At 44.2% G+C, this 23,923-nt stretch overlaps 1 protein-coding gene across 1 annotated transcript in view; it reads left to right on the top strand.

The window, feature by feature from the left end:
- The first annotated feature begins 16,341 nt into the window (after positions 1-16,341).
- Positions 16,342-23,923, top strand: part of LOC125110898 (zinc finger protein 398) — a 29,404-nt gene continuing 21,822 nt past the window's right edge. The window contains exons 1-2 of the mRNA XM_047752566.1: positions 16,342-16,616; positions 19,948-20,343. Of these exons, the coding sequence (XP_047608522.1) occupies positions 16,593-16,616; positions 19,948-20,343 (420 nt within the window). The 5' untranslated portion in view covers positions 16,342-16,592. The remainder of the gene's footprint in view (positions 16,617-19,947; positions 20,344-23,923) is intronic.

Here is a 23,923-nt window from a genome sequence, read left to right as displayed (position 1 = left end):
ACACCTGTAGCTTGTCTTTTTACCCTTTTAATAAAATCTTTCCCAGAGCAAATGTTTTTAATTTTGATGACACCCAACTTAACATTTTTTTTTCTTCTATAGATTTGTTTTTGGTGTGACATCCACGAACTTTTTACCAAGCCCTAGGTCCCAAAAGTTTTTATCCTTCCATAGGTTTTATAGCTTAACATTTTACATTTGGATGTGAGAGTTTTTAAAGGAATATTGAAATGTTCATATTTTATATGAGCTCTCCTGATTTGTAGATCTTGGCAACTAAAACTCAAATTTTAACAAGGGATGGTTAAACAAAAATACAAAACCCCCAAACACACATCTTGAAGCCACAATTGGCTCATGAACCTTTAATCTACAATCTCTAATATGGACTGACTAAACAGGGCTGCTCTTCCTGGAGGTTCTAAGGTCAGATGCACTGTGACAATGGGGAAGGAAGAGAAGGTATATAATTTAACTTATGAAAATCCCATTTCACTCCTTTCAGATTCTGTTCTGCAAATGTAGATGAGAGCCTAAAAGGCAAGTGCTGGACAACTCACAAGACAGCTAGGGCCCTTCCCCAGTATATGAAAAATGTTGGCCCCAAATGCTACACAGTAAACTCTCCCAAGGAATCTAAGAAACTTGATAATCAAGGCTATTTGACACTCAGGATTCTGGAGAGAAAAGCTGCAGAGATAAAATGCCATCATCACAACTATTACAGGCACAGAGTTCCTGCCATGGTACAGTGGGTTAAGAATCTGACTGCGGCAGCTGGGGTTGCTGGGAGGTTCAGATTTGATCCCTGGCCTGTAACAGTGGATTAAAGGATCCCAGCTTGCTGCAGCTGCAGCTTGATTTCAGTCCCTGGCCTGGAAACTTCAATATGCTGAAGATGATCCCAAACCTGTTACAGGCCCCTAAAGCTGAAGTTTCCAGTAGTATAGCAAATTTAAACTTGTTTTTATAAGGTGGGGTTTTTAAAGAAGTTCCTTTACTGTTTACCTGCAACTCACCCACATGCTACCTACAAAAGACTTTTCTGTGAATCCACTCACAATTAGCACCAAACTGCTCCAAGGAAGAGGAAAATCTACCAGAAAATGCTATTTCTCTGTGCCTACCCAAAAAGCTGACATTGTTTGAGCTTCCCCTGTGGACTGAAATTTAGAGCCAGAGAAGAACTACCACAAACCACTGTTCACAGAACAGAGAGGGATATTCCAGGAGGTCGAAGACACAAGTTTTGAAGAAATCTAAACAGAATTTGTACCTGCCAAAGAATGCTGGGGGAGAGAGGTGAGAAGCAGAAGGGAAGAAACTGCATTCCATTAGTCAGATTATTAGATAAGAAATCTCAGTGGGGATACAAGGAAAACTTGCATATTTAGGTAGGTAGTTTAGGAATGTCTCTTCCTGGATTAGGCTCAGGATGTGCCTTTCAAACTCTAAAACCAGTGTTTAAGTTTTCCATTAAAACCGGTATTCTGGTAAATATGAATTAGAATAACCACCCATACTGGTTACGCATTTTCTGTCATTTCTCCTAACTCACTTGCTGATGGGTATGTGCTTCTCTGAGGCCACATTACACCCATCAGCAGAGTTCAGAACGTGAGCCCAAGAGGACCCAGGACGTTCAAAGAGGCCCAGAACAGTGTGGGGACAGCGATGGACCTGAGCAGACCATGGTCGAGACCCTTGGTTTCTCCACGGGGTTCCTTTCTTCCAGATCGACTGCAGGACAACTCGAGCGCCCAAACCGCGCCTTCTCCAGCCCGGGCTGGGAGCACAGTCCGGGTCACGGACAATCCCCCGGCCGGGGCTCCCACCGCCTCACGCCCAGAGCTGGGACCCAGTCCAGATGGCGACAAGGACCGGAGACTTGGCAGGACGTGCATTTTCCACCGACCTTCTTACCAAAGCCGGCTCCGCCTTGGCCCTCTGCGGTCCCGCCCGGCCCCGTCTCCCCCTACTCCCAGCGTCCGCACAACCCCGCGGCATCCTCCCCACGGCGACACCGAGCTCCGCCGGGATCCACAGACCCAGCCTGGGCGCGGTGCACGCTGGGACTCGTGGCCGCCCCGCCCCCACAGCGCCGCCTGCGGCAGGTAGGAGCAAGCATCCTCGGTAGAAGATGCCCTCTGCGCTGAAGGGAGGAGCGGTCCAGAGCCCTTTCTTGTGAGTTCTTATCTACAGACCCCTTTCGGTGAAATGTCTCTTCATGTCTTGTAATCTTATTTTAATTTTGTTTTCACTTGCATTTCTTTAATGACTGTTGAGGCTATAGACTTTCTAAACTGGAAAATTTGAGATAATTGTAGACATACACAGTTATGAGAAGTAATGCAGAGAGGTCCCATGTTTTATTTGTACTCATTTGTGTGTGTGCGCATTTAGTTCTATGGGGATATAGGCCTTTCTACGAATTAATTTGTTTTTCCTCTTTTGCAACTCTTTCTTCATTCCCTATTTGATACTAGAAAATGATCTTAGGTATTTATATAAATTTCATATCACATTGCATCACATTCACATCACATAATCCAGTGATAATTGTCATATATATATATTTTTTTCTTTTTAGAGCCACACCTGTGGCATAGGAAGTTTCCAGGCTAGGAGTACAATTGGAGCTGCAGCTGCTGGTCTACCCACAGCAACAGCAATGCCAGATCCCATCAGCGACTGTGACCTACACCATAGCTCATAGCAACGCGGGTCTTTAATCCCTTGAGCGAAGTCAGAGATCAGACCTGCATCCTCATGGTATTAGCTGGGTTCTTAACCCACCCAGCTACAATGAGAACTCCTGTCATATATCCAACCTTGGCCACAGCAGCAACCTGAGCCAATGCAGTGATAAAGCCTGATCCTTAACCCACTGAGACCACAAGGGAGCTCCTTATCAGATTTTTAAAATGTATCTATGCAGATTCACTCATTTTGGTTTTTGATATAATCCAGTGCTTCTTTGGTATTTAGAATTTATATACACAGTAAGTAATAGATACAAATTTATTTTCTTTGAACAAACTCTTTGACTATATAAAACTATCCAGTTTATGGTGTTAGATATGAATCTAAAGTAGTTCTTATTATTCTAATATCCATTTGTACTCCCTGGACAGCCTTTGCTCTATTCCAGTGAAATTAAAATTTACTTTATGCCCTTAACTTGTATGGTTTATGAGCCTTCATCTTTAGGTACATTTGGAGGGCTCACCAACTTCCTTAGCGGCTCTTGTAGTGTCTCCAGTGCCATCCCTTCTGCTGCCACCAACAAGTGTGTCAGTGTTGGCTCTTTGTCTCCACCGTTGTTGGGGTAGCCATTGGCTATTTCTTCTAAAGCTGCTGCTGGGTCCTCAGAGTTGGGGGGCATAGTTTTTTTTTTCTCAAGTGATTACAGTTTTGCCTCAAGTTTTAGGCCACCCCAAACCCTTTGGACATGTCCATTTCCCCCAGAGTTCTTTCTGGCTGACTTCAGCAAGTTCTGTCCCACAAGGAAGCCAGCTACAGTGGAGAGAGCTTTTTCACTTCGTTAGAGTGAGAAAGAGCTGGTTTTGGATATTGGCTTTACTTCGACCATCTTTGTGACACCAGGCAGGACATTTGAACACTTGGAACCTTAGTTTCCATATCTGAGGAGTTTCTATAATAATAATTAAGTGAAAGGACATAGATAAGGCAGTTTTACCACAGTATCTGGCACTCATTCTTCCTGGCCTTGCCCCTCTCCCACCTCCCTCGACCTGGTCTGCAAAAAAGTGCTTCCTTTGCCCTACCTGGAAGTCTCTTTGGCTCTCTTCTCTTGAGTCGTATTTTCTCTCCTAGCCTGAACCTCCCAATCCTGTGCTGTTTCCCTGCAAACAATTCAGCCTAAAGCATATTAGGCAAAAATCATATATAGTCAAAATTACCTTCACACCTTCTAACTTGCTGCTAATCATTGTATACATGATTTTATACAACTCTGTATACACTCTAATGTTTCAGAACCAGTGATTTAGACCAGAGGAAGAAAAAAAAGGAAGTCCAGTTACAGATGTCTGCACATGCAAAATATCCTGCCTCTAAGATAGTCATGGAACATCTTGGGGTGGTGAACCAATGAGTAGGGAAATCGAAAGTGTTGCTGCATGTCTGCTGGGCCTCCTCCATTCCACATTAATAATAACTAAACCTCTATAACGTTTCCGCAGTCAATAGATTCATTTATTGTTTAGCTCCCTCCACTAAGCACTTACTGGAGGCAACAGGATGTGACATGGGAAGTATCTGCCACTTGGGGGCGCTGTAAAGACTAAAAGCTACAACGTGCTCCTTGGAGCACAGTTTGGCACATAGTGAGCGCTCAATTTGCATCAACTGCTTCTATCATCTTCTTTAAAAGAAGCAGATAAAGGATCTAAAATCCCAGGATAGAATCCCAGATAGAAAACTGCCTTTCTTATTTCATTGAGAGACATCATATACACTTACATAAAAGTATATGACCAGTTCTTTAAAATATCTGGTTAGAAGAAACACAGGATTCTGAAAAATCTCTCTCTCTCTCCCTCTCCCTCTCTCTCTGTCTCACTCATACACACACACACAAACACACACACATGGAGGAAGAACTTTACCTATAATAGTGGGTTGTTGTTTTTCTTTTTTTTTTTACTTTTTCTTTTCAGGGGCTAAGCCAGGATCTGTTTAAATTACTAAGATTCCCTGTTCATTGCTCTTACCTCTGGTGGGTGCTAGAAATGAAGAAAGTGCCTGTCAACCCCCGAAGAGAAACTACATCCTAAATTGCAGCTTAGATTGTAACATTGCATTTGTCAGGTTTGAACTCTGATTTGAATCACTATTTACAGGCAAACACTGATATTTTCTCCTTAATAAGCAGGAGGCAAAATCTTGTTTTCCAATCAGAAATGAATGGGGGAGTCTGTGTTGAATCTGGGAATTTGAGGCGAATGTGGCAGTCTGGTCCCCAGCTGCATATTAACAGACCCCTGGCTGAGTTCCTGGTGTGGAGCAGCAGAAACAAATCCAACTAGTAACCATGAGGTTGCGGGTTTGATCCCTGGCCTTGTTCAGTGGGTTAAGGATCTGGCATTGCCATAGGCTGTGGTGTAGGTCACAGACTTGACTTGGATCTGGCATTGCTGTGGCTGTGGTGTAGGCCAGTGGCTACAGCTCTGATTTTTTTTTTTTTTTGGTCTTTTTGCTATTTCTTGGGCCGCTCCCACGGCATATGGAGGTTCCCAGGCTAGGGGTTGAATCGGAGCTGTAGCCACCGGCCTACGCCACAGCCACAGCAACGCGGGATCTGAGCCGCGTCTGCAACCTATACCACAGCTCACGGCAACGCCAGATCGTTAACCCACTGAGCAAGGGCAGGGACCGAACCCGCAACCTCATGGTTCCTAGTCGGATTTGTTAACCACTGCGCCACCACGGGAACTCCTACAGCTCTGATTTGATGCCTAGCCTGGGAACCTCCATGTGCTGTGGGTGCAGCCCTAAAAAAGCAAACAAACAAACAAAAAAACAGACCATTGGCATAGAGTGTAGTTTGGGAATCACACTAGCTGTGCCCACGTGCATATTCATCCCTAACAGTCAGATTAGCACTTCCCTTCTAAAGATCTGGTTCTCTTAGTCTTTTTTGTTTTTGTTTTTTTTTTAATTTTATGGCTTCACCTGCAGCATATGGAAGGCCAGGGATTGAATCTGAGCCACAGCTGTGACCAACACCTTAGCAATGCCAGGTCTGTTAACCCTCTGCAGGACCTGAGCTGTGGCAGTCAGATTCTCAACACATCGCACTATGGTGGGAACTCCTGGCATTCTTAGTCTTGCACTGACAAAATTTTTCCATGAGCTGTAGGGAACAGTGGGGAAAAATATGTCAAATATGTCAATTAAGGCTCTCTACCTGTAACAGTTGGAAAAAATATAACGACACAGATAGAGAGTTCCTGAAATAACTCCCTTCAGAGGCATCTAATAAATTTATAAAATGTGGATTTGGATGAACTAGCCATGGGACCCTGTTGTTTCTTCACTGTCTTGTCACAATTAAATGAATTCTGTTGTTGTGCTTATACTGTGCTTTGATGGTGGTGAAAAACTCTCTTTGGGAATGAAACTTGGAGAAATCCAGTGTCAAGTTCTCACTTTAGAAAGAGAGAGAGCTCCCCTGGGACATAGAGCTTTTTTTTTTTTTTTTTTTTTTTAATGTAAACAGTTTTATTTAGAAACAAGTACCTGTTTGCATTATAGAATATAAAATTGGGTTTACTATCCATAAAAAATAACCAGTATCCAAATTCAAGATGAATCTCAAAGCAGCCTCTGCTGTGCCCATGCTGAGAAGGTCCACAAGTGTGCAACTTAGTGAATGCTTTATGCTGTGAAAGTGTCCATGAACCAACATCCCCCAGAGATGAGGGCAAAATGCCTTGAAAGTGAGGCTCAAGTTTTGACTTACTGTTTCCTTTATGAAGACTTCTTCCCAAAATGTGAGGGATTAAAAAAAGGAGAAAAAACTCATGAGAAGAGAGAGGACTTTCCAAGCAAGGCACCAACCCAAATATCATAAAAGACCAAAAATGTCAATTATATAAAAACTAAAAATTTCTGTTTGGCAAGATGTGAAATGCCAAATATCAAACTAGGGAATGTATACATAATAAGTGAAAAATTTCTGTGCTATATAAAGTGTTCTTATAACTCAGTAAGAAAATATGAACAAAACAGAAAAATTATATATATATTTATCCTTTTTAGGGCCATACCCACAGCATATGGAGGTTCCCAGGCTAGGGGTCTAATCAGAGCTGTTGCTGCCAGCCAGATCCGAGCCACGTCTACGACCTACACCACAGCTCACAGCAACTCCAGATTCTTAACCCATGAGCGAGGCCAGGGATCGAACCTGCAACCTCATGGTTACTAGTTGGATTCATTTCTGCTGTGCCACGACGGGAACTCCTATTTTTTTTTTTTTCCACATCCAGGCCACATGGAAGTTACCAGTCCAGGAATCAAACCTTCACCACAGCAGTGACCCAAGCTGCTGCAGTGACATGCTGGATTCTTAACCTATCGAACCAAAAGAGAACTCTGAAAAGTGACATTTTAAAAGTTTACAGTTCACAGAGAAGGGAATTCGCAACACTTTTAAGCTTAAGATGTTCAATTTTACTCATAATAAAATAAATAAAAAGTAAAACTAAATAAGATTCCACTTTTTACTTATCAGGTTAGCAAAGATAAGAAAAAATTCATAATACATTGGGCTGCAAGTGTGGGAGAAAACAAGTACTCTCCTATACCTCAGTGAGAGTTCTATGCGAAACAATTCATTGATATAATTCAACATTTTAAATGTACACATATTGTGACTCAGCAATTCCACTTCTAGGAATTTTTCCAACAGATTTTTTTTAAACCTATGCACAAAGAATAATGTTCTAGGATATTTGTTACAATATTGCTTATAATAGCAATATTATCTAATTAGACTAGAAAAAATCTAAATGGCAACCTAAATGTACATGGACAGAGGAATGGATGAAGAACATGTGGTATATAAATAAAATGGAATATTACTCAGCCAAAGAATTTGCAGCAGCATGGATGGACCTAGAAATTATCATACTAAATGAAGTTAGACAGTGAAAGACAAACATCATATGATATCACTTATATGAGGAATCTAAAAAAAGGATAAAATGAACTTATTTGCAGAACAGAAATAGACTTACAGACTTTGAAAACAAACTTACCACAACCAAAGGGGACAGATGGCAGGGGTGGGGGAGTAGAGAGGGGTGGACTGAGGGTTTGAGACTTTCATATGCACACTGTGGTATATGAAATGATTGGTCAACAGGGACCTGCTGTATAACACAGGGAACTCTTCCCAATATTCTGTGGTAATTTATGTGGAAAAAGAATCTGAAGGAGAATGGATGTGTGTACATGTGTAACTGAATTACTTTACTGTACAGAAGAAATTATCACAGCATTGTAAATCAATTATACTTCAAAAAAACTTTTTTTTTTTAAAATGAACGTTTTATACTTAAAAGGAAAAAAGAAAAAAATCTGTGTCCCGCAATAGAGGATTGGTGTCAAGTAAGGAACTACCAAGGGTTTTATTCTACTTGCAAGTTCACAAGTTAACTTGTCATAGTTTCCATAGATGCTGGATAAGACAAGAGATTCCTGGCTCAGAGACAGAGGAGTTTATTACTCAGAGAGCAGCAGGAAGCATGAGCTTCATGTTTCTGTCAGTTCACCCCTGGGGGTGAAAGAATATGGCCCAGCACAGTGGATCTGTGCCAAGGAACAGCGAGTTTAGGAACCCCTAACCTAGGGCTGCCAGATTTAGCAAGTAAAAATACAGACATGCAGTGAAGTTTGAATTTCAAATAAATAATTTTAATATAGATATTGCACAGGGCACATTTACATTAAAAATTACATCTTGCTTACTTGACATTCACATTTCCCTGGGCCTCCTATATTTCATCTAGCAATCCTATCCTAGTCTTTTAAGGGGGATGTTAAAATACTTGTCCAAACTCTGACCTGGGGTGGGACAATGTCTTTACTATACTGGTCAAGAAATAAATCTGGGGCGTTCCGTCGTGGCGCAGTGGTTAACGAATCCGACTAGGAACCATGAGGTTGCGGGTTCGGTCCCTGCCTTTGCTCAGTGGGTTAAGGATCTGGTGTTGCCGTGAGCTGTGGTGTAGGTCGCAGACGCGGCTCGGATCCTGCGTTGCTGTGGCTCTGGCGTAGGCTGGCAGCTATAGCTCCGGTTAGACCCCTAGCCTGGGGACCTCCATATGTCACAGGAGCGGCCCAAGAAATGGCAAAAAGACAAAAAAAAAAAAAAAATCTGCTTACTGCCTCTCAGTGGAGACGCTATGTCTGTCTACCCAGGTTGTCTGCCATACAAGGGTTTGAAAAGCCAGTTCAGGATAAAAACTGCCCCAAGACATGGAAAAACACTGTGGAGAATTGTCCACCAAGATTCACATCAAGTATGGAGTAAAAAAACATCTGCAGGAGTTCCTGCTGTGGCGCAACGGGATCAGTGGTATCTCTTCAGGGCCAGGATGCAGGTTCGATCCCTGGCCGGGCACAGTGGGTTAAAGAATTCATCATTGCCGCAGCTGCACTTGGTGGCAACTGCAGCTGGGATTTGATCCCTAGCCTGGGAATTCCATGTGCTGCAGGGCAGCCAAGAAAAAAAAAAAAAATCTACATCATGTGGTTGATGCAAGGGTTAGATCAGAGGTTGCATAAAGTGCCCCCAAAATAACAATCTCTAGTTCAATGATATATATAGTTTTTGGTTAGTTTTCTTACCTACTTGGTTATTTGCTGTTTTTAATTTTTGTCAAGTTTCTACGATTCATTTAGCTTGCCAACCTCCCTAATCTTCTGCATCTATGTTCTACTCTTCATATCACCACATTTTAAGATCCAGGAGCACTGCCGCACATCCATTTTTCTGAATACCCCGTGCTGAGCACACCTCTGGGACTTTGCATTGCTGTTCACTCTAATCTCATTTACAGGACATCTGATAACTTCTATTTTCCTTCAAGACTCAGCTACCAGGTCACCTTCTCCAGAAAGCCATCCCTGAAATGGCCAGAACACAGAAAACCTTTCTTTCCTATAGGCTACTTGTTACAGCTGCTTTTATTTCATGTTTATATTTGTTGTGGGTTATATTACATCCCGCCTAAAAGATATGCTAAAGTCCTAACTCCTGGTATCTGTGAATGTGAACTTATTTGGAAATAGTCTTTGCAGATGTGATTAAGATGGAAGTTAAGACGAGGTCATATGGGAGTAGGCTGGGCCCCTAATCCAATATGACTGGTGTCCTTATGAGAAGAGAAGAGGGAGTTCCCTTGCGGCTCGGCAAGTTAAGAATCTGGTATTTTCACTGCAGTGGCCTGAATTGCTGCTGTGGCTCGGATTCGATCCCTGGCCCTGGAACTTCTGCATGCTGCAGGTGTGGCCAAAAAATAAAAATAAAAATTAAAAAATTTAAAAAAAAAGAGAGAGAGAGAAGAGAAACAGAAACCCCAGAGACACAGGGCAGACACTATGTGATGATGGGGGCAGAGAGTGGTGCCTCTACAAGTCAAGAACACCAAGGATTGCTAGCAAACCCCAGAAGTTGGATGGGAGCAAGGAAGGCCCTTCCCCAACAGCTCAGAGGGAGTAAGGCCCTGCTGACCCCTTAATTTCAGAATTACAGCCTCCAGAATTGTAGGAAACTAAATTTCTGTTGTTTTAAGCTCCCCAGCTTGTGCCACTTTGTTGTGGTAGCCCTAGGAAACAGATACAGGATGACATCACTACACATTATGCATTGAGATGAAACTATTTGCTTTCTTAACTCTCACGTTTAAAGAGGATAAGCAATGAGGCCCTGCTGTATAGCACAGGGAGGGAACTGTATCTAATCAATTGTGATAGAACATGGTGGGAAGATACTATGCGGGAAAGAAATGTACCTGTATGTATGATTGGGTTACTTTGCTGTACAGCAGAAATTGACAGAACATGGTAAACCAACTATACCTTAATAAGAAAATTTAAAAACAGGAATTATTTGCTTTCTTGCGATCTCCATTCCTAAGTAAAGCCATAGCTTTAGGAAAGAAAAAAGTGTTTGTCTTATTCTATTCTTTATCCCCTGTACAATATCTGGCACATGGAGGCACTCATAAGTGACAGTGAAACCTAAAAGAAATGTTATTGTGTCAGTGATCGTTGATGACTTTTCCAAAACCCAAAAGTGGTTCATTTGGTAGTGAAAAGACAATTTTGGATATCATTGAATATTTCAAATGGTAATGTCTTCTCTTTATACCTATCTTCAGCCACCTCTGCTTGGTGGGCTTTTTCTCCTTACCTCATTCAGTTAACAATTTCGTATTAACATTTGGTTTCAAGGCGTGCAGCAGAGTTCTCGGTCAAGAGCATGGGCTGTGAAGTCAAAGGACCTTACATTTGAGTCCTGACTTACTTCTTAATCTTGTGACCTCGAGCAAATTATTTAATCATTTTTTTAATTTGTTTTTTGCTTTTTAGGGCCACACCCGAGGCATATGGAAGTTCCCAGACTAGGGGTTGAATCGGGGCTACAGCGGCCGGCCTACACCACAGCCACAGCAGTGCAGGCTCCAAGCTTCATCTGTGACCTACATCACAGCTCACAGCAACACTGGATCCTTAACCCACTGATTGACACCAGGGATCGAACACGCAACCTCATGGTTCCTAGTCAGATTCATTTCCGCTGCGCCACGAGGGGAACTCCACAAATTATTTAATCTTTAGGGCATGTTATCTCCATTATAGAACAGTTGAGAAGATTAGATCACATAATACATGTGAGCATAGCATGGTCCCTGGCATTTGATATTCAATAAATGTTAGCAGCTATTGCTATAAACAGATTGCAATGGAAAAATACTTTAAGATATTTTTTTCTACAGCTAAAAGACAATGTAAGAATATTTTTATAGTTTTAGAATAAGGAGGCAAAACACAAATTTAGGAGGCATAAGGATAATGCTGACAGTTTTGACTACATAAAAATAAGCGTTGGAACATTGAAAGACACAACAACAACAACAACAACAAATGAAAATGAGGAGTTCCCATTGTGGTGTAGCAGAAACGAATCCAACTCGGAACCATGAGGTTTCAGGTTCGATCCCCGGCCACACTCAGTGGGTTCAGGATCCGGCGTTGCTGTGAGCTGTGGGGTAGGTCACAGATGCAGCTCGGATCTGGTGTTGCTGTGGCTCTGGTGTAGGCCAGCGGCAACAGCTCCAATTTGACCCCTAGCCTGGGAACCTCCATATGCCGTGGGTGTGGCCCTAAAGAAAAGACAAAAAAAAAAAAAAGAAAAAGAAAAAGAAAAAGAAAATGAAAATGAGAGTTGTATATTGCTGGTGGAAATAAAAATTGGTAATTTTAAAATTAAAAAAAATTTTTTTTTTCTTTAGGGACACAATGTGGCATATGGAAGTTCTTGAACTAGGGGTCGAATCGAAGGTGCAGCTGTCAACCTACACCACAGCCACAGCTACACCAGATCTAAGCCTACACTGAAGCTCAGGGCCATGGTTGGATCTTTTAACCCAGTGAGTGAGGCTAGGGATTGAACCACCATCCTCATGGGTACTAGTCAGGTTCTTAGCTTGCTGAGCCACAACAGGAACTCCTGGTAGAACTTCTCTGGATAGTAATTTAACCATATGTCTCAAGAGTCTAAAATAATCATATCCTTTCCACTGCTGGAAACTGCATCTAAGGAAACAACCAAAAAAGCTTATAAAGATTTTTGGAGGAGTTCCTGCTGTTGCTGAGTGGGTTAAGAATAAGACTGCAGTGGCCCAGGTTGCTGCAGAAGTGTGGGTTTGATCCCCAGGGTGGCGAAGTGGGTTAAAGGATCTGGTGTTGCTGTAGCAAAGGTTGCAGCTGTGGTTCGGATTCAGTCCTTGGCCTGGGAACGTCCATATGCAGAGGGTGTGGACATAAAATTAAAAAAAAAAAATTTATGGATAAGCAGAGTCATCTTAAATATATGAAGTGCTGAAAAATTAGAACCTAAATGTATAAATAGATAAACACCTGTACAATGAAATAACATGTAAACATTTATGTTTTAGAAGACTATTTAATGCTAAAGAAGATATTCAGGCATATTAAATAATAAAGGTAGCTTGCCAAACAGTATTTTTTTTTTTTTGTCTTTTTGCCATTTCTTGGGCCGCTCCCGCGGCATATGGAGGTTCCCAGGCCAGGGGTCTAATCAGAGCTGTAGCTGCCAGCCTACGCCAGAGCCACAGCAACTCAGGATCCGAGCCGTGTCTGCGACCTACACCACAGCTCACAGCAGCACTGGATCGTTAACCCACTGAGCAAGGGCAGGGACCAAACCCACAACCTCATGGTTCCTAGTTGGATTCATTAACCACTGAGCCACGACGGGAACTCCGCCAAACAGTATTTATGTCCAGATGTATGCCTAGGAGTGGGCTTGCTGGATCATATGGCAACTCTATTTTTAGTTTTTTGAGGAACCTCCATAACTGTTTTCCACAGTGGCTGCACCAACTTACATTCCTAAAATAGTGTAGGAGGGCTCCTTAAGGGTATTTTTTTCCCCATTTTTAGGGCCACATCTGCAGCATATGGAAGTTCTCAGGTTAGGGGTTGAATTGGAGCTGCTGTTGCCAGCCTACACCACAGCCACAGCAATGTGGGATAGAAGCCACATCTGTGACCTATGCCGCAATGCTGGATCCTTAACCCATTGAGCTAGGCCAGGAATCAAACCCAAATCCTCATAGATACTAGTTGGGTTCTTAACCACTGAGCCACGATGGGAACTCCGACTGTTAACCATTTTCAGCAGTTGAAGAGAAAGGATTTTTGAGATTTGCCTAAGCTGTGAATTCTAAATATTCAATTATTTTAGAGAACATTCCTAAATTTTTTCCCGATTTATATTTTCCTGTGCACAAAATGTTATTGAAATTATTAAGTACGCTACCACAGTACATATCTGGTATGTGTGACAAATGGATATGAAGAATCAACTTTAATTTTTTTAGGTTTGGCAACATAGAGGATTAATGATTAATTCAACTATGTTTCTTCTTCCTTACTTGAAAGATTCCCAGGTATCACACACATAGTGATTCTGACTTTGAGAAATATTTATGGAATGTAAAATCTGTAACGAGATATTCACAAAATCATTGATTATAAGTATGATGAAGGCACAGCATACTATAATTTGTTTATGCCCTTCAGTTCTATATTCCAAAAATGGTTACAGCTTTAATTTTTTTTTTCCGCCTTTTCTAGGGCTGCTCCTGCGGCATATGGAGGCTCCCAGTCTAGGGGTCTAATCAGAGTTGTAGCCGCTGGCCTACACCAGAGCCACAGCAATGCCAGATCTGAGCCGCTCACGGCAATGCCGGATCCTTAACCCACTGAGCAAGGCCAGGGATCGAACCACAACCTCATGGTTCCTAGTCGGATTCATTAACCACTGCGCCACAATGGGAACTTTTATAGCTTTAAAAGTTGTAATAGCAAATAACTGGCTTCAAGCAGAAAGATTGTAGGCCATTTCCACAATTTTTCTTCAGCGAATAACAAATTATATGCTACACAAGGACTTTTGAAATTATCTTGCCATGGACACATGCAAGATATTTAAGCAACACGGATCGGCAGTGATTAAATCCTTCAAAAGCTTATAGAATAAAGAAGGCCTTAATTTTGTATTTTCCAGAGAACATTACTAACATAGCGAGACTTACTAATGATCAATAGTTGTTTGCATAGAAAGCAGTTGCTGGAACTTGCTGAATAAATTGATGTGCCTTCAGAATGCAAGTACTTTCTCCACGATTGCTGTTGAAAAGATTTCCCTTTGATTCTACTCCAGGGAAGATGCTGAAATTGGTAGGTGTACAAGGAAAGCTAAGATGCAGATGAAAACTTTTACTTTCTTAACTTGAAAATCTATTAAATTGCTCCCTTGACTCATATCTAGATCCAAACTTTAAGAACAAAATTTTCTCCAGTGATTATTTAGAGTGGCCAGAACAGACAAAAATGTTAGAAATTAGGAGTTCCTGCTGTGGTGCAGCAGGTTAAGGATCCAGCATTGCATCTGCATTGGCTTGGGTGGCTGCTGAGGCAAGGGTTTGATCCCTGGGGCCAGCACAGTAGGTTAAGGATCCTGTGTTGCCAGCTGTGGATAGGTTGAAGTTATCTGCTCGGATTCAATCCCTGGCCAGGAAATTTCCACATGCCATCGGTTTGGGGAGAAAAGTTAGAAATTAGAAATAAAATATTAGTACAACCATCTTAAATCTGCTTCTGAAAATACCATGTATTTTCTTGAAATGGTGCATAAAACTTGAGTCAGTGAAATTGCTTGCATGAAATGCCATAGCTATCTCCCCATATTTTCAAGGACAAGAATTTAAAAAAAGTCTTTACCTTAATAAGCTCCTATGAAAGGAAAGAACATTTATTAGTAATGTTACCATATTATGCTGGCAGAATTAGCCTTATGCTCCAAAACCTCAGTTGAAAGTGTCTTACTTAGTAATATATGTCCCTGTTTAATGGTCATGGAGTGTTCAGCAGTTGACAGGCTAGCAATTGCCGTTCTTATAAATTCAAATTTTAAACTTTTAACTACTACATTTTTTACCAATATCTTTTTTCAATTTAACTTTTATTTTATATTGGAGTATAGTTGATAGTACTATAATTTTTAATAATAAAATTACATAAATGAATTTCCTTTCTAAGAAAATTCAAATCCCCCCCCCCCCCCCCCGGCGAAGTTCATTCTATTATGGTGATATTCTGATTCAGAGAACAGCCATTTTTAATCATCACTCACCATTTGACCAAAATATATATTAATTTGAAGTAGACCTCAAATTACATACTGCAGTTTGTAGCTACAGTCTAAAAATCTCTTAGGCTCAAGAGCCGGTGCTCCAATAGGACGGTTCTCATACTTTTGTGATTTATAGATACTCGGACGGTTGCATGGGCACTGACTTGATTCATTTGCTGAAATTCAGTTTCGGGAGAACTGTGGGTCATGACCGGTATGTTTGAAATAAGGGCGTTATGTGGTTTTCTTACTGTAACACACGCTCCGTCTGCCTGAAACACTTAGCCTCCATAGATAACAAGTGGTTCTTTATTGTCTGTGAGCAGAGACTCAGGGAAACAAAACTCCAATAATCCGAAATGTAAAGACCACTGTACAGTAAGTTTTGGTCATAACACCGGCCGCACGAGATGCGAACCGCTTTACCTTGGCAGCCACGTTTGCAATTTCTGCACATGGTGAACTTCGTCTTCGTCACAGATCGGTGCCTCTTGGTCCCTCATTCTTACTCACTGGCTCCCTACGCTCTGCCAGGCACCTGGTCCTCTCACTCCGCCCATTTCCACCTTCCTACCTCGGGCTGCCCTTCCCTTGGAGCCTCCCTTCCGGCAGGGCCGGCCGATTGGACCTCCAGGAAGAAAAACACTCCCCAGAATGAGTCCTGGTTTGTAGCTGGGCCCTAAGCACCAATCTGAGTTTGTGCGAAAACAGACCCCACTTGGATCGGTAGAATAAATCGCACACCAGCGGAGCCCAGGCGGCGGGCGGGGCGCAAGTGGCCGCCGGAGCCGGCAGGGGGCGCGCTGCCGCGGCGGGCGGGCGGCGCGTCTAGGCCGGAGCCGTCCCCGGGGTGCGCTCGGTGCCCACAAAGCGCCAGCTGAGGGGCCGCTGCGGGCGGAGCGCTGCTGAGTCTGCCCGCCACCCGAGCTCCAGCGGTCGGCCGCCCCGCCCCTCTGCCGCGTCCCTGCGACCGGAGCAGCCGGGTCCGACGGCCGTGCGAGAGCCCTGGGGGAAGGCAGGGCCAGGCGGGCGCTTTCGCTGAGAGGCCGGGGGACGGCCTGCGTGGGGTGGCGCGGCGGCAACTCCGGCCCGGGCCGGAGAGCTCAGGACCATGGCCGAGGCGGCCCCGGCTCCGGTAAGGGCGGCCCGCGCGCCAAGCACAGCGAGCCCGGAAGGGTCGGGACGCCTCGGGTTCTGCGACCCCGACCCGAAGGAAGGGAGGAGGGCGGGGAGCCCGGCCTGTCAGGCGCGGGGCCCCGGAGCAGGGCGAACCCCGGGCGGCCGAGCGCAGACATCCCCCGGGGTCCCGCCGGCAGGGGAAAGGCCTTCATAGGACCCCCAAGGCACCGCTCGCCCCCTCTCCCTTCGTGCGGTCCCTGCGCCTGGGAGTGAGGTTCCGCTCCCTCATCCTGTTTGGAGAGAGCCTGTTAGGCCAGTGGCAAGGGAAGGAGTGAAGAGGAGATCCTTCTGCCTGGCGTCAGCCCCGCTCCAGACGCGGGGCAGTGGGGTTGGCTTGGCTTGGTGTTTTCATCGGCCATTCTCCAGCCCTGGGAGCCGACCTCACAAAATCGGCCTCTGTGCAGCTCCCCCGGAGCCTCGCACAGCCACAGATGAGGTGTGTGGAAGGACTGCGAGAGGACAGGGATCCCCAGTGCCCCTCCCATGACCATGCCAGACACGCAGGAGGCCCTCTGTCGGGGCTGCGGACTGAACGACTGGTGCAGGTTCCGAGGGCGGGATTACCTTCTGCGTGTTTATTCCTTAAACGGATGTTTACTGCAGGCTGCAGTGTGCCAAACCTCTATCAGTTGCTAAGCCTGCAGAGCTGACCAAGACAGCACACACGACCCCTGCAGAACCCCGGTCTTGTCAAGTAACAGAACCCAAAACGATGCTTTGGATGTGCCAGCTAAGAAGCCTTTGCTCACCCCAAGGAGAGCCATTGTAGTGGGTCAAGAGCCAAACTGTGAGAGGACGAGGAAGAAGAGGGAGCAGCAGCAATGGGGTGGGGAATAGAGCAGAGGGAATGCTGTCTCTGCCTTTGGACCTGTTTTTCCCTTTCCAATCTTGTTTTTTCAATATGGTAGAGGTGATCATGTGTCTCTGCCCCCCTGTCCAATAGAAATGTAATGGAAGCCAATATAGAGCCTTACAGTTTCTGAGTCATATTTTTTTTTTAATTTTTTGGGGGGCCGCCCGGGTGGCATGCAGAAGTTCTGTGGGCCAAGGATTGAACCTGCTGCCGCAGCAATGACCCAAGCCACAGCTGTGACAAGGGCTGGATCCTTAACCCACTGAGCCACCAGGGAAGTCCTAGGAGTTCATATTTTAAAAGTAAAGAGAGGAGTTCCCGTTGCAGCTCAGCGGGTTAAGAATCCGACTAGTGTCCATTAGGATGCGAGTTCCCTCCCTGACCCTGCTCAGTGGGTTAAGGATCTGGCATTGCCCAAAGCTGTGGAGTAGGTTGCAGATGCAGCTTGGATCTCGTTGCTGTGGCAGTGGCATAGTCTGGCAGCTGCAGCTCTGATTTAGCCCCTAGCTGGGGAACTTCCGTATACCACAGGTGTGGCCTAAAAAGAAAAAAGTAAATGTAATAGTAGATGAAAAAAAGTAGATGAAATTAATTTTAACAATATGCTTTATTTAATCCAGTGTCTATAAAATATTTCAGTTACTAATAGTTGTAATTACTGTTAAGAAATTATTGATGAAGTTTAAAATTTTCTCCCCATACTAAGTTTTCAAAATCTAGCATGTGTTTTATACTCCTGACACATCTCAATGCAAATAACGTTTCAAATTCAATAGCTACACATGGCTACCATATTGAACAGGGCAGAGCTACCTCATGGAGAAGAATCAGGAGAGATTGAAATATTGACCATAAAAAAGAGAAAAGCTCAGTGAACCTAAAAATTTGGAAGCAGTTGACATTCAGAGCAGGAAGTGGAGAGATTACTTTTAATTAGGAAAAACCTTTTTCCTGAGGGAAGAAAGGAAGAAAGCATGGACTAAGTTACTGATGAGTTTGAAGTGAAAGGTTGGCAAAGAAACAGAGGTGAGGTGTAATTACTCTCATTTTCTTCTTGAAGTGGAGGACGAGTTATCTCCTGAGAGCAGCGGTTTCCCCTGAACCAGCGACTTCAGCTTTACCCGGGAGGTTGTTTAAAATTCAGACCCTCAGTTTTCCTCCCAGACCCACTGAATTGAAATCCGCATTTTAACAGGGTCTCCAGGTGGTGCTTATGCACATTAGTTTGAGAAATGCTGTGCTGAAAGTTGGAGGAGAGTGCCAGGGGCTGTGGTGTGTGCCCTCTGTGGGATGGGAAATGTAGCATGGGTGGTGCCAGGAAGTGTTGGATTCCTGCTGAGCTCAGAGACCATTGGTGTGTGGCGACACCAGTTTACCCAGCAGTGTGACTTCATTCTGTAGGCTTACCAGCCTACCTGCAGGAGCAGAGAATGAGAACAGTTGAACTGATTCAAAGCTGGAGGTTAACTGAGCAGGTGAGGCAGGAAAACAGATAAGTGAAGAGGTTAGAGTTGGCTGAAATCAAAGCCTGAAGCAGGCTGATAAGCCGGGAGCAAATGGAAGGGTCAAGGGTTCAGTGGAATTGCAGAGCAGGTGAAATGAGAATAAGGTAGTGAGAGAGCTGGAGAGACAGGAGGTAGCGGCCAGAGAGCAGGTTTTCAGATTCATAGAGTTAAAAACTGTAGAGGTTCCCCTTGTTCAACCTCCTATTTGTTGTAGGAATTTTTTATACACTCTATTTCAAAATATGTTCAATGAGGGGGCAACCTGTTATTTTCCTGGAAAGATCTAGTTCACAACTTATGTATATAGGCCAAAGTTTGCCTTCCTGAAAATTCCATGCCGGTTCTAGTTCTGCCCTCTGGAATAACACAGTATAGGATTAAACAAGTCTGTTCAGCTTTCTGTTTTATAAGCCTCAAATATTTGAAAATAGCCATGATGTCTTCTCCAGACTAGACATTCTCAGCTTATTCAACCACTACTGAGTAATATGGTTGTGGTTTGTCAGCAGGGTGGTGGCCCAGACCAGAGCCTCTGTCAGTAAGGGGTTCATCAGAGGGCAGTGAGCTCAGTGAAACCTGGAAAGATCCTGGTGTACTTAAGCTTCTTCGAGAGACAGAGGATACAACAGCAACCCGAGCCTCTAGGTGACTGGCTAGAGCGCCCTACAGCCTGGGGAATGTGTCAGCTGCTTCTTGATCTGGTTTCACCTATTCACTCTCTTACTTAATCCATCCCTGAATCACCCAAACCATCCTCTTGGTTTTTGATGCCAATGAGCTCCCTGAAGATAAGCCTTATGCAGGCAGTACTAAACTATATTTAGATTAATCTCAGTCAGCCACTTAAGTAGTCCTTATCTGGTTTTAGTTTGGATTAGGGCTCCTCCTAACACTCCACGTCTTGTCTCGTCTCTCTCCGTTGCCCACAGACTTCCGAATGGGACTCCGAATGCCTCACGTCCCTGCAGGCTCTGCCTCTTCCCACAGCCCCGGCGGCAAACGAAGCGCACCTGCAGACAGCAGCCATCTCCCTGTGGACCGTGGTGGCAGCCGTGCAGGCTATAGAGAGAAAGGTGGAGGTCCATAGCCGGCGACTCCTGCACCTGGAAGGACGGACAGGGACCGCAGAGAAGAAGCTGGCTAGCTGTGAAAAGACAGTGGCGGATCTGGGGAACCAGCTGGAGGGCAAGTGGGCGGTGCTGGGGACCCTGCTGCAGGAGTACGGGCTGCTGCAGAGGCGCCTGGAGAACTTGGAGAACCTGCTGAGGAACCGGAACTTCTGGATCCTGCGGCTGCCCCCGGGTATTAAAGGAGATATCCCAAAGGTAATACTTTCACTTCTACTGGGAGGTGGAACCAGAAGTCCTTAGCTGTCAGTCAGGGGTAGTCTTGGTCAGTCAGTTTGGTTGAAGGAACTGTGAAGTTGTTTTGTGTTTATCTATTTGGGAAGCATTCCCGGTTCAATTCAGTGATCATGCAAAGATCACTCTTTCCAGTCTAAAGTCACCTATCTGGCAGTTGGATTTTTTTTCTCTTTTGCTTGCTTCTCCTCATTACTCGCCCCATGTCACTTTTTTCTTTATTAACCTGTCTGCCACAACTTGGTTGGAAGCAAAATTAAATATCCTTTAACTCAGTCAATTTGACTTTGTTGACAATTCAGCTGGATCCTTAACCTGCTGAGACAGGAGGGAACTCCTCTGGTGATTTACTTTCGATTGGATGTCAGAGATATTCTCAGAGAGGAGCTAATATTTAGGCTGAGACTAAATGATAGGAAGGACCCTACTGTGAGATCTGAGGAAGAGCTTTTCAGGCAGAAAACACCAAGCGCAGAGTCCTAAAGGCACAAACTTGGGACGCTGAGGGAAGGAGAAAGAAAAGCTGTTCTGTAGGGAATAAGTAGGCCCGCAACTGGAGAAGTGGGAGCTGCTCATTTAGGGTGGTGTTTTTCAGCCATGGCTGTACATGGGTATCACCTGGAGGGCTTTTTAAAAATTTTTTTAAATTAAAAAAAAATTTTTTTTAGGGCCACACCTGCAGCATATGGAAGTTCCCGGGCTACGGAGTCTAACTGGAGCTACAGCTGCTGTCCTACACCACAGCCAAGCCACGCCAGATCCAAAGCCATGTCTTTGACCTATACTACAGCTCAAAGCAACACTGGATCCTTAACCCATTGAACAAGGCCAGGGATGGAACCCACATCCTCATGGATACTAGTTGGGTTCGTTTCCACTGAGCCACAACCTGAGCTCCTGAAGGGCTTTTTAAGTTTTGATGAGCATCACACCTACAGGTTCTGACTTAACAGGTTCAGAATCTTAAAACTCCATAGACGAGTCTAACCTGTGACTAGGGTTGTGAACCATGGACGCAGGGCATTGGAGACTAAGGTAAGGAATTTGGACTTTATGTTAGGGATACTGGGAAGATTGGAGGGTTTAATGCAGAGGAGCTATATCTGTTTTACATTTTGGAAGAGTCATTTTGGCTGCTATGTGGAGAATGGACCATGGGGTTAAGAACAAGGAGGGAGAAAACAATAAGGCAGTTTAAATAGTAGGTGGCCAAGGGTGGCTTGGATGAGGATAGCAGCAGTGGAGATGGAGACAAGTGGACAGCTTCAGGATATTTCGATGGTCAAATTACTGACGGGAATTAGGGAATGAGGAATTCAGAACAACAATAATTGTAAATTTACTGTGTGCTGATTTACTTAGCATTTACTGTTATAAGTACTCTTTACTTTCATAAGGATGTTAACTTACCCAAGAAAATGACAGAGTTGTACTGTGATCCAGTTGGCTCCAGAGCATATGTTCTTAACTACCGACTCTTGGGCCTTAGACTTGAAGGACTGGATGGATGGTGTTACACTTACAGAGGTGGGGATGCTCCTTCAGCAATGTTAGGTTTGAGACACCTGGGATGTGTTCAGGAGAAATGTTAAGTGGTCTCTGAAGCTCAGAGGTGGGAAATATTTGAGAATTGTAGACATCCAGAGTGTATTGTAAGTCACAAGGGTGGAAGTGATTACTTCGGCAGAGAATGTGAAAAAGCAGGAGAAAGAATCTAAGGACTAAATGCCATGGGTGGTAGTGGCGGCTGGTGAGTGTGTGGGTCACAGGGTCGAAGGAGAGGTTGTGTGGGTTGATGTGGTGCTGAGAGGTCTAGAAAGATGAGAGTAGTGAAGGGAGCTTGGCAAGAGAGCGGTGCTGGTGACCTCGTGAGAGTTGTTTTAGTGCAATTGGTTGGCGGGGGAGGGGGGCAGAAGGTCAAGTGGAGTGGGTCACAGAGTGAATGGGAAGAGAGAAGATGGAGACCTCATCAAGGTTTGCAGGGGAGGGGAGCCGGCACGAGCAGGGGTGCCTGCAGGGAGCCACAGGGGTCAGAGTCAGCATCTGAGAAAGAACCTTCCCCACCATGCTTTGTTTGTGTATTGGGAGTGCCTCCCGAAGGTCTTTGGTATTTTATTTTATTTTAGTCTTTTTGCCATTTCTTGGGCCGCTTCTGCAGCATATGGTGGTTCCAGGCTAGAGGTCTAATCAGAGCTGTAGCCATAGCAACGTGGGATCCGAGCGGCATCTGCAACCTACACCACAGCTCATGTCAATGCCGGATCCTCAACCCACTGAGCCAGGCCAGGGATCAAACCCACAACTTCATGGTTCCTAGTTGGATTCGTTAACCACTGAGCCACGACGGGAACTCCTGGGTACTTTATTTTATTTTAATTAACTAATTATTTTATTAAAGTATAGTTGATTTACAATGCTGTGTCAATTTCTGCTGTGATTTGGGATAATTTAAACTTAGTATTTGCCATAAGAATAGCAGAAAAGTAAGTTAAAGTTACTTACTGTTAGAGTTCCTGATGTGGCACAATGGGATCAGCAGCATCTCTGCAATGCCAGGACACAGGTTTAATCCCAGGCATGGTGGGTTAAAGGATCTGGCGTTGTTGCACCTGGGACATAGGTTGTGATTATAGCCTGGATCTGATCCCTGGCCTGGGAACTCCATGTGCCTCAGGGCAGTGGAGGTGGGGGGGAGTTACTTATTGTCTTATCTGGATAAATGTATAACATTTAAACCATCTGTATTAAACTCCAAAATTATATGTAAAATAATGTTGTGATTCCTTTCAAAGATTAAATGCTCTTATTTTGCCATTTCTTTTGAAAGCCAAGTTCAAAGTAATCTTCCCTCAGAATTCTTTTCTTGATTTTAATTTTTAAATTTGTGGCAAAATTTATATAACATAAATTTTATCATTTTAAGGGTACGGGAAAGGGAAAAAAGTATTTAACAGTTTAACCATTTTAAGTGTACATTTCAGTGGCATTAATTACCTTCACGTTGTCGTGCAACCATCATTACCATCCATCTCCAAAACTTCCCAAACTGCACAACTCCCATTCCCCCTCCCTCAGCCCTGGCAGCCCCCATTTTGCTTTCTATCTCTGCGAATCTGACTCGATTAGGTCCTCATACAGGTGGGATCACACCGTATCTGTCCCTTTGTGATCAGTGTGTTTCATTCAGCATGACATCCTCCAGGTTCATGCATGTTGGATCAGGTGTCAGAATTGCCTTCCTTTTTAAGGCTGAATAAGACTCGATTTCTCTTACAGTTTTATTTTATTTTTATTTTTTGTCTTTTTAGGGCCACATCCACGGCATATAGAGGTTCCCAGGCTAGGGGTAGAATTGGAGCTGTAGCTGCTGGCCTATACCACAGCCACAGCAATGTCAGATCTGAGATGCGTCTGCAGCCTACACCACAGCTCATAGCAGTGCCAGATCCTTAACCCACTGAGCAAGGCCAGGGATCAAACCTGCATCCTCATGGGTACTAGTCAGATTCATTTCCCCTGAGCTAAGATGGGAACTCTGATTTCT

This window comes from Phacochoerus africanus, chromosome 11 (genome assembly GCF_016906955.1).
Source record: "Phacochoerus africanus isolate WHEZ1 chromosome 11, ROS_Pafr_v1, whole genome shotgun sequence".
Taxonomy (NCBI): domain Eukaryota; kingdom Metazoa; phylum Chordata; class Mammalia; order Artiodactyla; family Suidae; genus Phacochoerus; species Phacochoerus africanus.
Note: the sequence above shows the minus strand (reverse complement) of the source record. Positions and strands in the feature narration are given on the sequence as shown.